The sequence below is a fragment of the Xenopus tropicalis genome, chromosome 2, assembly GCF_000004195.4.
Source record: "Xenopus tropicalis strain Nigerian chromosome 2, UCB_Xtro_10.0, whole genome shotgun sequence".
NCBI lineage: Eukaryota > Metazoa > Chordata > Amphibia > Anura > Pipidae > Xenopus > Xenopus tropicalis.
In genome coordinates, this window is record NC_030678.2 from 31,378,820 (window position 1) to 31,393,438 (window position 14,619).

A 14,619-nucleotide genomic window follows, 5' to 3' on the forward strand; every position below is an offset into this window, starting at 1 on the left:
ACCTCCATATTGGTGGCAATACAATTCTATTGTTTTAGCAGCCTTAAGGCCTATGGAACAGGGGGCGCAGTCACACCCCAGGCAGGGAGACAGGGAGCTCTGTGTCAGGCAGCACAGTCCGACTTCTGGGCATTCTGCGCTCTGCCCTGTGCCAGGATGTTAATTTGTCTTTCTTTTTTGAGGCATGTCTATAAATATTTATTAAAATGGCCTTATTTACTGTACTGTACAGTGTGTATACAGTGCATTTTCAAGAATGTATTATAGAAAAAATGCTACAAAATAGCACTCACCACTCAGCACATAGTTGTATGGGTTTCAGCTCATCATAACATGTTTGATTTAGGTTAAATCTTCAGTCTTAAGACTTTAGTAATTAATTTGTGTACTATAATTTGGAAATTTGTGTATTTTGGTTATTGTAGTACAGGTATAAGATCCATTATCTCTAAACCCGTTATCCAGAAAGCTCCAAATTATGAAGTCATCTCCCATAGACTGCATTTTAATCAAATAATTCACAGATTAAAATTATTTTTCTTTTCTCTGTAATAATAAAACAGTACCTTGTACTCGTTCCCAACTAAGATATAAATAATCCTTTTTGGATGCAAAACAATCCTATGGGGTTTAATTAATTTTTCAATGATTTTTGGTAGACTTAAGATATGGAGATCCAAATTACAAAAAGATCCCTTATCTAGAAAACCCCAGGTCCTGAGCATTCTGGATAATGGGTCCCATCTCCTATAGACTCCATTTAAAAAAAAAAATAATAATAATAATTTTGTTATAATAAACGAGTAGCTTGTACTTGATCCCAACTAAGATATAATTAATCCTTATTCAAGGCAAAACAATCCTATTGGGTTTATTTAATGTTTAAATGATTTCTAAGTAGACAAAGTATGTTGATCCAAATTACAGAAAGACCCCTTGTCTGGAAAACCCCAGGTCCTGAGCATTCTGGATAACAGGTCCCATACCTGTACTGCTGAAAGAAATGTGTGTGTCTGTGAAATCCCGTGTCATGAATACTCTGCTCCAATGATAACACGCCTGGTGAAGGTATTATACCTTTATTTTTATAGTGTTTCCATCTGCTCATGCCAAGGTTTACACATTTGCATTTGTTTGCTATATTAAATCCATGGGATTGTTGCCATATTTACTGTACAGTATTTAATGATTAGTGCTTTAGACTAGTGTATTTAACTACACACCTTCATATAACAAATGCATCCCTGTTGGCTGCTGGTCCTTCGTGCCTCCAGGGAATTCCTATCTTAGCTTGTGCCACAAAGGCCGGCCGAGGCGAGACCAGTAGTTCTGTGATGTTGGGTTAATGTGTTACAGAAAATAAGCAGAAACAAATGTTTCTTCCATGTCGGCCAATGTCAAATGACTGGTCTTGGTGCATCTCCACAGCTCTTGCTTGTAGAGAGTCAAGGTTATATTTGTTGGAAAACACGTTTTCTCTTTGGCAAGTCATAGAAACACACAAGGCCCCCTTTCCTCCTCACTATAGGGCTGCAAGAGGAGGAAGGGTATGGCCAATGGCTGTAGTAAACTAAACAGCAACAAGACTACGTGTTGTTAGCTATTAAGTCACAGTAATAGTTACCAGCAAGCAGAATAGTTACTGCACTTTGTATAAGCTCTGCAGGTATTAGTGGCATTCCCACATCTCAATTGGCAGTCCCAATCATGTCCACTTCCTGCGAATCCCCCATTAATGATATAGGAGCTGTGTCTCAAGCAAGTTAGAATCTCCAGTCTTGCACCTAAAGAGACAGGCCTGGGCCATAAAGTGAATGTGTGCTTCCTTGCTAATGTCAGGTTTGGTACAATCATCTTCTAGGTCTCAAAGTACTTGTAAATCTGCGCCACATAGTGCATCACGCACTGCCAGTCCGGCCGGTCTGTGAACATCATCTCATTTAGCTCCTGGAAAACAGGGAAAAGTTACATTTGTTAAAGAGCCCCATCCAGCACAGAAAGCAATCACTGTAATCGGGTCCTTCAAACGCAACAGATGGAGCACACAGTATGAATAAATACCATTTTATATGCTGAAATCCAGCTGCAAAACAGTTCTTCTCTTTCTGCACCATTTGTAATCCTGGCAGGGGAGGAGGGACTAAAACACTGTTGTCACAAATTCTAATAACTGCTCCACAGCTTACAGGCAGGATGCAGGAACTACATAACCCACAATGCATTGCATTGCAATGTTCATTTACTTATTGATATCACATGTGCAGGAAATTGTGGGATTTGGAGGATGCAGGTTTAAAAAGGGGAGTGGTCAAAACTGGCTTCCATTAGTGGCCCTTGACTATGTATGCTAGAGAAATTTCGACCCTCGGCACCACAGAAGTTGGACAGCACTGATCTAAAGCATTCTTCAGTGTCCTCATCCAGAACCATGTTCTTTGTTGGATTATATAAAGGGGAATTACACAAATATGAATAAATACCATTTTTATATGCTTAAATACAGCTGCAAAACAGTTCTTCTCTTCTGCATTATTTGCAATCTTGGAAGGGGGGAGGGACTAAAACACTGATGTAACAAATCGTAACAACTTCTCAACAGCTTACAGACAGCATGCAGGAACTACATAACCCACAATGCATTGCAGTGTATTGGAGGATGCAGGCTGAAGGCAGGCCAATGACATTCGACTACTGTTACATTTTGAGTCTCAAAGTAGTCATCCAGATCAGCAGGGGAACGGAGGTCTGGGTTTAGGGAACTGTTCCAAACCACATTATAACATTAAAGGCTGCAAATATTTTAATTGATGTAATTTGCAAGCTTAAGTGTGGGTGGAGTTTCCCTTTAATGACAATATTATGGAGGATGAGATACTAACTCTGATGTAAAGAGCCTGACTTCTGCCACCTGGGCAACCACCACAGGGCATGTATATGCTTCAAGGCTCTGGAACAGTGATCCCCAACCCCTTGGATGTTGCTCCCAGTGGCCCAAAGTAGGTGCTTATTTTTAAATTCTTGGCTTGGGGGCAAGTGTTGGCTGCGCAAAAATCATGTGTACTGCCAAACAGAGCCCCCTGTAGGCTGCCAGTCCACATAGAGGCTACCAAATAGCAAATCAGAGCCCTTATTTGACACCCCAGGAATGTATTTCATGCTTGTGTTACTCCCCAACTCTTTTCACATTTGAATGTCGCCCACATGTGAAAAATGTAGGGACCCCTGCTCTGGAACAATAGGAGAGTGGGATTGTGCGTTAGGTTCTGTATAAGCCCCTTTGTATTCACCTGCTTTTGACCAATTCCACAGCTCCTAGCTTTATAGTATGTGTGGATTTCTTTGTTTTTTATCTGTTAGAGCTCATATTAATGCATCTTAAAGGGTGCTTTTCTGAAAGAATTTGCAATTCATTTTTTTATGTGTGATCTTTGAATTGTTTTGCCTTTTGTTCAGCAGCTCTGCTGTTTGAAATTTTAGCAGCTATCTGGTTGCTAGGGTGCACATTACCCCAGCAACCAATAAGGTGTAAGTGAGAGAGCAATACATTTTTGGCTTCCGGGGTCAGTGACCCCCATTTTAATAATGGAAAGGGTCAGTATGAATGAAAACCAATTAAAAAGTCGCTTAAAATTGCTCATTCTATAACAAACTAAAAGGTGAACTACCCTTTAAGTAGCTAATGCACACACACACACAGACACACACGCATACTGTACATATATAACAATAACAAGAGAACGGAATCATCAGTGTTAAAGACCGACAGACCTGTTTAAAAAATAATCATTTTCATTATTATAAGCCACAAGGCTGTAATATCAGGCACTGTAAGTAGAAGCCAAAGCTCAGCCCACAATTCCTTTTCAGTACTCTGCGGTTTCGTACTGAGCCATATAACCATTTAAATCCTATAAAAACAAAAGGCAGCTCATATGTTATAGGCAGATCCATTTTCTATAGATATTTGGTTCCATTACCAAAAATCTTCCAAACATCTGGTTTGAGTACAGTTGATATCTTTTTGTTTGTGGGAAAATGTTTCGTGGGAAAAATGATTTTGTGATGTTATTTTGCAGTAAAACTAACCCTTTCTTTATAGCATATCAATCTGTAATGAGATTTACTCCTTCTACCACTTTTTCACAAGCACCTTCTCCAGACATCGCATGAACCACTTTGTGCTGGTATCACTCCACTCTTGTCTCCAGTCCCATTCAAACAACGACTTGTAAAGTACAAAATCCCCAATATATCCATGATGGCTCTAGTACTGGAGCTGTTAACTCCCCTTTGCCAAATCACTGGCAGCCAGTAGAAAGCTCAGAAGGTGCACCCAATAAGGCAGCAAATGAGCAGATCTTTCCACCGATATGCCCACCTTATGCAGGAGATATTGGAGTAATCCAATCATTTGGCCCTTGGGCCCAACAATCGAATTACAACAACAGGAATAGGATCCATCAGAGCAATGAGCTGATGCAGTCCCTGATCCGACAGGAAAAATCAAACCTGCCCGATCAACATCTGGAGATTTTTAAGCCAGATATCGGTTGGGTAGGTAGTCAGGGGGCACCATACATTATTTTAGTATTAGTGTATCTTGATGTGTATGGCCAACTTCAGTAGGATAAAAGATTTCTCAAAATGTTGTCTATGAAACCCATGTTTTGCTCCTAAACCCACTTGGATTTGCTTTACTAAAATAAAATCCTAACCATTGGTTCATAAGCTGGCCAAACAGAGAAGTAGGTGCTAGTCATGTTGGTCTGTGGATGGCAAGCTGTAGCGCTATTCATTTTCAGTAGGTTTTTTTCTGATAAAAATCAGCTGAGCCAGAGAACCCTACAGTGACAATGCAAACTATAGGTGGTCATACATAGGCCAACAAGGTACACAATCCAACCAATCGTCCTGTGGGTGGGGCAGTGTACAAGAAGTCATGCTTGGAACAGCAGGGGCCACAGCTCCACGTCACTTCCTCCCAAAGTTCTCTATAAAAAGCCAGGTGACTCACACTGGCATTACAAATAATTCTAGAGAAACTTTGCCCAAATGCTCCCACCCAGTATTGTTTGGAGTCCTGAAATTCTAGAACCAGCAAACAGAGATGTGGTTATGGGCAAATGATTATGAAACGCCTTTTCTGTATTGTGTTACAGATATTATTATTGTGGAAGGGCGGCAGCACTAATGAACAACTGTATGTCTGTGGGAACATAATGGCTGCCCAGTGTATATAGTACATGGTGTATACTGTAAAGGAACGAGGGTCTCTCTTTAGTAGGCACTCTAAAATCATATGGCAGAGGAGAGATTCCTTGTGACTGGGAGGTGTCAGCGGCATAACTAAATGTTACTGGGCCTCACAGCAAAAAACGCACATCTGAAAAAGAATGGAATTTACTTTTACATTCCCCATGTAGGTTATTTCACTTCCTCTGGAAAAGTAAAATGGCATTTAAAAAATGGAAACATGAATTTAACTGGTTACCTTGCCCCAAAAGCTCTTCTCTTTAGCTTTATAAATATATTGACATTAGTGATGACCGAAACGGAGAGCATGACGCGCATCACAAAAATGACAAAATGACAAAAACCACGACATACACGATTTTTTTTGCAGTGCGGCAAATTTTTGTGCCTGTTTCATGGAAAAAATCCATACCTGGTGAAAAATTTCGCTCATCATTAATTGATGTAGGTTACTCAGAACCTTATTTATCTGCATATTTGTGTTTACTCATATCACTGGCGGCAGCCATGACTGCATGACCACTGGAGGGCGCAGTATCAGGAAGAATGGTAGAATGCTTGCCAACACAGCCTTTTAGTGGGAGCATCCTTGAATATTTCATTCTAATTAATTATTGGCACAGTGTAATGACCCTTTAAAGCACAAACATCTTGCCCTTCATCACTCACACACATTACTACATCAGTTGGCCAACCCAAGCATTATTTATTCTGCTGACCACCCAACACGGATACATCTCCACTCTATGGCCGCAATTCTAAAAATAAACACACAGCTAAAATCTTTCCATCCTGTCTACGAGTTGCTCCTTTATATATTTTCTGTTATAGCAACAGTGCTTAAATATCTAATATTACACCCTGACACAGGCTCCTCAGAGCAGTGATTCATCTTCCCACAGCAGATCAGTAGGAGGCTGCAGTCATTCTAGACATTCCTTTAGTTATATGACATTTTCTGAGGGAATCCCAACAAGAGAAAGTCATTCATTCAGTCTGAAAGTTTATCTGGAATCACTTGAGTGCTACCCCGACCACTTATTTTGTGTTACTGTGTGCTTGTGATATTATGAACTCACCTGCGGCCTGTTAGTAACCCTGAACCCCAATATGCAGGTCTACAATATTGTTTTCTACTCTGGGCCTTTATATACTGATCGTCAGTACAAACTGGTATGCTATGTCAGCAGTGGGGTGTACATAAGGCAGTGCTATAGAAAGGGTCCATCAAGAGGTTTAGATTTAGCAGTAATGTCTCTTTCCACTGAATATTACAAAGATCAACATTAGAGCATGGGGAGGCAAGAGGGGCAATTTTAGCTGTGGCAGAAGGATAGACTGAGAACTGAAGGCCACACTCATATTCAGGACAACTTTTATTAGATCTGTGCTGCATTTGAGACACTGGAGCCATTTCGCATTGGTGGTGCCTGAAAATCAGTCATGAAAGAATATAAAAACAAAGTCAAAACTCTGTGCAAATCAAGGCAATGGTGCCGAGTACATAGAAACTTCCCCTACAAGGATTTGGGAACAGGGCAGTACAATGGAGCTTTATTTGCCATCTATCACCATCTAGACAGATGCATTGTGGGACTATGTGATAAACTTTATACAACAGAGGCAATCATTGATGTTTAGTAAAAAGCAATAAAATGTGCCATACTTACCAGGCTGGTTTTAATTCCAACACTTTCAGCTGCCTGGAATGCCAGCATTAAATTTCTTTTCTGCAAATCAAAAAGTGAAATATATGAAATTATTCCTTTACTATTTGGATTTGTTCTCAGGAGATGTTCTTCTGATTTTCATCTGTTGGCGTTTTCTTGTATTTTTTACTGAAGGTAAAAGCCGATGTTAAGCAAGGTGCAGCCCTTATGACATTGTTGGACTACAACTCCCAGCATCGGCATAAAAGCCTTATATTGGAAGTGGTACAGGAAGCTGAGGGGCCCGGTATAAATCAAATACATAACATCCAGAATGTAATAATGCAATGAGCTCCCTTGTACTCTGTGCCCTGTAAGTTTTCATTGTGGGCCATTTTTATAAACCACATGAGCTGGAGCTTTGGACTTTGGACACAAGTAATATCACATTACAACATAACTACCGAGATGCAGAAGCCGCTGGCAAGTAGCAGTACTAGTTACCTGACACTAGGGAAAGGTTAATAGAATATTGATTAGTGGCTCACAGCTTTTGCTTGGAAGGTATTTATGGGAATATTGTCGGCCCCTTGAGATGCCTGATAGAGCTATCAGTGTTTCCAAGTGAGTATCAGTGCTACTGTGCCGCTTGTATTTGTGTGCATGTGTTTCACCCCAGTGATATTCAGCATAACAGAAACAGAATCTTTTATTACCCCCCGCAGCTTCTGACCAATGTATTACTGGGATTATTGGTCTTTAAATGAACCCTATGTGTGTTGGTTCTCCAATCTGCTGCACCACCGCCATATTAGAACTGGAGGGCAAACTGCAGTGCTGGCACTTTGGTCCTTTTATACCAGTAGAAAACAAAATCCTATGCACTTAAGTAGTCTGATGTATTTAAGGACATTAAGGCATTTTGAAAGAAATAAAACAATAATAAAATGCTCCTCCTCTTTAAATAAGACAAGGATTGCTTGTCGATATATGGGAACATATAAAGTCATAGTCCCCTCTGGTCTGGCCAGTCCTATGCTCACTTTCAGTTACATTCCAGGGGAGGCCTATTTATCAACATTCGGATTTTCATGCTTTTAGAGGTTTTTGAAACCACAACTAAACTCATTTCCACAAATGTCAGATCTGAAGTAAAAAATTACCAAAGAAAAAAGTCCGAAAGTCATATGCAAAACTGCAAGCATTAAAAAAAACCTGAAACCCCCTAAATCCATGAAGCAAAGAAAGATCTTCCAGTTGTATAAGTTACATCAGCATTGACTTCTACATGAGCGACAGGTTTTAGATGGCGCGTTGTGCTTTAGAAAATGTTCTCCAGAAAGCTTGTCTCATTCTAGGGGGAGAGGTAAATAGGGAAAGGAGGAGGAACGGGATTTGTGTATGACTGAGAAACAACTGATAAATGTATTTGAAAAAAATACCTTAATAGTAGAGGGGAGGAGAGTTGATAGATGGGCAAGTTGAAAAGTATATATCATTGCCAGCTTCCAATTGGACTGGCCCCCAGAGGCCAATTACCATGCATTATGGCAGAATGCTAATTTGTTAAGTAATGTATAAAACATATCCTCTATAGGATCATTTTAGAAAACAGAAAAGGGTTCATTTGTTCTGGTCTTCACATAACTACTCATGGAGACAGATAACTAAAGGCTATGGCACTTTCTAGGGCTCAGGGAAAATGCCTTCTTTGAACTACCCTTATATTAGCTTTGCATAAAGACCTGGGCCTGGTTTACTTTGGGGCCCCCAGCACAGGGAAATAACCTGGACAAACAATCTATTGGTTTATGTGTGACGTTTGGAATCTCTGATTATTTCCTGTTCTTCTGCAGATCCCTGGGAGTACATTTGTCATTCTTCATCAATGTTGATGTATCATCAATGTACTAATGTCCCAACATCTGAATAAACAAGAGAAAGTAACCGAAGTACAGAATTGTCTTATAGGATTTGGCAAAATTAAAAGGAAAAATACTGTGAATTCCAGCCCAACCCTGTCTTAGTAAATACCCTGGGGATAGTAAATGGATGAATCACAAATGACAAGGATAGACTGGGTTTACATGTTGCATTAAAGGGGAACTCCGGCTTCCAAACCATAATTTGTTAGAGAGCCCCACACAACCCAGAAACCCCTAATATACCTAGAACTGTAATGTGTTTCTTCGAAAAGTATAAATAAATAAATACTGTTTTATATGCTGAAATCCAGCTGCAACTTCTCTTTCTGCATCATATGAAATTCTGGCAGGGGAGGAGAGACTAAAACATTCATATTTTGAATTTTAACAACATCACATCTTACAGACAGCATGCAGGAAATGCATAACCCATAATTCATTGCACTGTGATGTTTCTTTCTTTATTGACATTACATGTGCAGGGAATTGTGGGATTATATTCTGTAGTTTTCACTGTGGGCACACAGGCAGCGTAGGAAAGTAAATCCGCTTCTCTCAGCCTGAAGGAAAAATGCAGGGCTGACCTGACGTTAGATAGGGGCATGCCAGCAAACCTAGTCACCCATTCTAGTTGCAGGGACTATAGATATTCTTCTCGCCATAAATAAACTAGCTATGATCTCGCTGACTGTGCAACATGCCAAGCTGACTGATGGGGAAATGTACGGCTGTTTCTCCCTGGAACCTTTCAGAGTAGTGCTGGTGGCACAAAGGGAGATTAGTTGCCTGCGATAAACCTTCAATACCAGGGTGACTAGTCTCCCTGAAATGCCTTCCCACCTGCAAGAATGGGACTCGCTGATGGGATTGCATACATGTCCCCTGGTGTTGCCTCACGAGGAAACTTCCCATGTGCCTAAAGGTGGCCACACACAAGCCGATTTATCACTTTAAAATGACCGATTCCAGAACGATCCAATAATATTGTTAACTTATCGTATAGTTGTTGGTGTACGAATGAGCCCAACATTATTGGTCAAAAAATTGATCGACGGGGTTTAAAATTTTTTGTCGTTCAGTAATTACATCTGCCAGTTGGTGTGAGTGCCAGTTATTTGTCGTTGCACAATTGGTCCCTGCGCATGTCATGATTGCCAGCAGAAGTCAACGAACATATACTGAAGTACACAAACGTCCTTTGTGGAACCTTAATTTGCTTATTGCAGGACTCGCTCGTATTTGAGCGCAACATATTACATAACCTTTAATAAAACATGTTTTTTGCATAGTGCAGCAAGTTGCAACCATTTCCAAAATGCTGGCAAAACTCCCCAGAACTACTGGTAGAGTAGGTTATGGCACACACAGGGGCATGGGGCAGGCAGGAGTATGGCACACACAGGGGCATGGGGCAGGCAGGAGTATGGCACACACAGGGGCATGGGGCAGGCAGAGTATGGCACACACAGGGGCATGGGGCAGGCAGGAGTATGGCACACACAGGGGCATGGGGTAGGCAGGAGTATGGCACACACAGGGGCATGGGGCAGGCAGGAGTATGGCACACACAGGGGCATGGGGCAGGCAGGAGTATGGCACACACAGGGGCATGGGGAAGGCAGGAGTATGGCACACACAGGGGCATGGGGCAGGCAGGAGTATGGCACACACAGGGGCATGGGCAGGCAGGAGTATGGCACACACAGGGGCATGGGGCAGGCAGGAGTATGGCACACACAGGGGCATGGGGCAGGCAGAGTATGGCACACACAGGGGCATGGGGCAGACAGGGGTAAATACTGCTTCCACCACCATATCGGATCATATGTAGATGTATGACCTTTCTGTATTTAACATCAACAATACGATGACATCTTTTCAAATAATCGCTGTCCGTGGATGGTATATCGTATGGCAAAATGATCGTCACATAATCGTGTACCGATTAGATTATTCATCGCAGAATGATTGAAATCGGCTTGTGTATGGCCACCTTTAAAGGTACCTCTATATTCAGTTTTTAAGAATCAAGAATGTCGACTAAGAGCAATGACACATGGAGCCACTTGTCGCAGCTTCAAGATAGACAGTATTGATAACAATTCTTAGTACTGGCTATGGCAGGGTATTCTGGTGATTAGTAGCCAAGACATGTAGTTGGCTACAAGTAGCACTGTGTGTCATAGCCCTAAAGGCAAACTATTATCTACAAACATGGAGGGAATATTGTGTGCAGCCAATGATATCTTACATTATACAAAGGAGCTGATTTGTAAGCCAGCACCTTCCGACATGATCTAACCCTGGCGTGATTAGTATTTGGCGAATGTGTAGGCTCTACACATTTCACACTGTAGAATGTTCAATCAATAATTGTCACCTTTACATTGACACAACATTAATTAAACCTCTAAAGGCCACTTTAATCTGGCTAACAATACAAACAGAGCAGGCCGTGTTACCAAGAAGGAAAACAACAGGTTTATTACGTGCATCTCACCTAGCGTGACAGAGCCCTCTGTCTTTATTCCGGGGTGTTTGTGTGTAGTAAATGAAAACTATCAATCAAAAGAGAGGGGGCATGCCGCCTGCTATTAGCTACAGAGCTTAGCCATAGCCTACAGAGAAATGAACCACAGGGAATGCTGCCTGCAGACGTGCTGCCTGGAGTCTGTGGTTATTGCAAAAATGTGCACAAAGTTTTGGGGCACGGCACGTGCTTATGTGCAAGCAGATAAGGGTTCAGGTAATTGGTGTTAAGTGGGAGCTTAAATCATTAAGTCATGCAGTGGCTTTTCAATAAAAATGAGATAAATGGCAGCTGGATAAATATGCAGGACCCACTAGAGTAGAAATGAGAGCTGCCAGTTAGAATGGCATAAGGATGTGCCATGGAAGTCAACTCAATTTCCAGCGCCTAAGCTCCTAGTTGGAAATTATCCCCATGAAGAATATGATCATGTAATGGTCTACATTGTTATATAGAAGCCCATTTTCCTGCATGTATCCATGAAGTACTGTTCATTTCTTCGGTATTTCCTGATTCTTATAACAAGAAAACATGTTTTTTTAAGGTTTAAATGTGGTTTAGTAGATTTTGGGCTGGTTCCACATTATGGAAAACCCTTATGCCAAGCATGGATTGCTGTATAAAGCCATACATAGATACTGGCCACCGCTTATACTGCAGTATATCGGCTCCCAACTCAATATCTTTCATCGTGTGGTGAATGGGATACTATCAGCCAGTCCAGAACCGGCGTACTAATGAAATGTAGTGTGACCTTTAATATGGGGAACTCACATTTTTACCTTTTTCCTTACCTAAAATAAAAAAAGCTGAATTAATTTCCGTACATTGCCATGTTTCATGATCTAAAGCAGTGCTGCCCAACTGGCGGCCCGCGACCCCCCTCTGTGTGGCCCCCACCTGTCTGGCTGCTTTGATGGCTTACCTTTATGTAAGATTTAAATGGTATCAGTACTGACATTATTTGCCCCCTACATGGTTCACAACTCAGATTCAGGCTGTAATCCCCTGTACTGTTCATACCTTTTAGTTTCTGCATTGTTCACACCTCAAGCTGTAAGCACCCACATTGTTCACCTCTTCACACCACAGGCAGACTGTAGGAGCAGTGCCAGCATTGTGTCACTGTATGTACTGCCTGCCCTATGCTGCCTGTGTGTGCCATACTGGCAGGGGTTTGTTGTGGGAGTTTGTTAGCAGTTGGAAATAGCCATTAGATGGTCCCTAAGGTGTGTAATTATGAGTTGGGGGTTGCTGTGCTATCCACAGGGGAGGAGGAGGCATATGGATTTAAGAGTGCGTCTAAATATGACATAATATAATTCTTTCACATATGAATGATGGTTGACATCCCCGCAGTGAGCGCCAAGCATTTTGGTTTTTGCTGCGCTAACATGAAATCATGTTTTCTCTTTAAAATTGTGAGTTGTGTTTGGGTGGAGTTCCCCTTTAAATATATGTTTATATCTTTTACAAAAATAGCTACAACATGAATTAATTCTGCCAAGTTTCTCACCTTAGTCAGTTCAAGCAGAAGTGATTTCTTCAATTGGTAAATTCTCTAACCGTACCTGAAAGCTCCCCTGTAATAGTGGCTAACATGGAATATCACAAAGGGGTGGGACAAAGGAATCAGTCCAGTGCAAATAAACAAAAGAATGCTACTGCCTAATCAGCCATGGACACCATACAATTGTAATTATAACCAGTTTAGGTAACTGGTAAGCTGGGGAGGAGTTATGGGTAATTCCACCACTATACATGCCTCCACCATTACATGGGCTTTCATGCTTAAAGGAATACTGTGATGGGAAACATGCTGTTTTCAAAACACACCAGTTAATAGAGCTTCTCTAGCAGAATCCTGCATTGAAATCCATTTATCAAAAAACACAAAAAGATTTTTGTTATATTTAATTTTGAAATGTCACATGGGGTTAGCCATATTCTTCATTTCCCAGGGTGCCACAGCCATGTGTCCTATGCTCTGATAAGCTTCAGTCACACTTTACTGCTGCGCTGCAAGTTGGAGTGATATCCCCCCCCCTCCCAGCAGCCGATCAGCAGAACAATGGAATGGAGAAGGATAGCAGCTCCCAGTAGGTATCAGAATAGCACTCAATAGTAAGGAATCTATATCTAGTATATCTAGAAACTGACCCAGTGTGCTGATCAGTCCTAACAGAAGACAGAAATATAATATTGTACCAGTGGGTACTTCAACATAGAGAGAATGACGTTAAGGCTCTTTATTATAATGGGATACCCATGCGGATATGATAGAATTAGACTGGTTAAAGCTGACTGGCTGAAAATACTAAGACTTAACTTTTATTGAGTTCAAAATTTAATTGTATATGTATCATATGTGTGTATGATAAAGGCAATTAAAAGGCTGGCTGCGTGGAGTGTATTTTGGATTAGAGCTTGATCACATAACTGTTTTAGTGGTATATTCCGCTCTCCCCACTCCAGCAGCCGCTCGACATTGCCCAATAATATCAGTAATTCACAGGGTTAACACCCACCTGAATTGTATGGATCAATGGGCAGAGTGTTGGGATATAGTCAGTATGTTGTATGCACAGGTGAATTGCTGGCAGTAGGGTGATTTATTGGCTTCTCACTGCCCTCAGGAAGGTGAACTTGGTCAGGAAGCCATAGTCCCTAGGTGTTTCGCCCCGGACCAACAGCCATGGGAGCAGATACATGACACAATGGGACACCACCAGAAAAAATGCAAAGAAATTAAAATGGCCATGGTGTCCACTTGATTAGAGTGAGGAGTCTACCATCTCTGAGGGATGCTTGCCAGTACTTCAAGGCTCTTTGACTGCTACAAATTACCCTGGGTAGATGGTGCCCATTAAACTAACAGTCCAGAGATGTCAATTAACCCAATGTCCTCTGATAATACAATGGAAATTGTATTATTGTGACCCTAAGAAAATGTGGTCAGTCGACATGCCTGCTACTGCCTCTATAGACATATTCTAGTGAGTACTATGGTGCAACAGACAAATATACCGTATAATAGGTTGAAAAGGCACATTCATTGTATTTCTCCTGCATGCCAGAGCAAGGCTTACACTGCCTATAGTGCTTTGGTTTACAGACAAATAAGCCACATACAGTAGCTAACTCACCCAGAGCTGCACAATGAACTCTCTGAGCCCAGGGCTGCAGCCACAACAACCTACTGCGGTTAAACGGAATCTATCTAAGTGTTAAAAGTTCATTTCCTGTTGTAATGTAGTGTATT

General features: G+C 41.4%; 1 protein-coding gene across 2 annotated transcripts in view; it reads right to left on the reverse strand.

Annotated features, from left to right (window-relative positions):
* Window positions 1-1,063: 1,063 nt before the first annotated feature.
* specc1 (sperm antigen with calponin homology and coiled-coil domains 1) overlaps window positions 1,064-14,619 on the reverse strand; it is a 187,214-nt gene continuing 173,658 nt past the window's right edge. For both annotated transcript variants that reach the window (XM_018091444.2, XM_004911690.4), the window contains 2 exons: window positions 6,924-6,983; window positions 1,064-1,947 (listed from right to left, as the gene is read on the reverse strand). In XM_018091444.2, coding sequence (XP_017946933.1) covers window positions 1,858-1,947; window positions 6,924-6,983 — 150 coding nt within the window. In that variant the 3' untranslated portion in view covers window positions 1,064-1,857. The remainder of the gene's footprint in view (window positions 1,948-6,923; window positions 6,984-14,619) is intronic.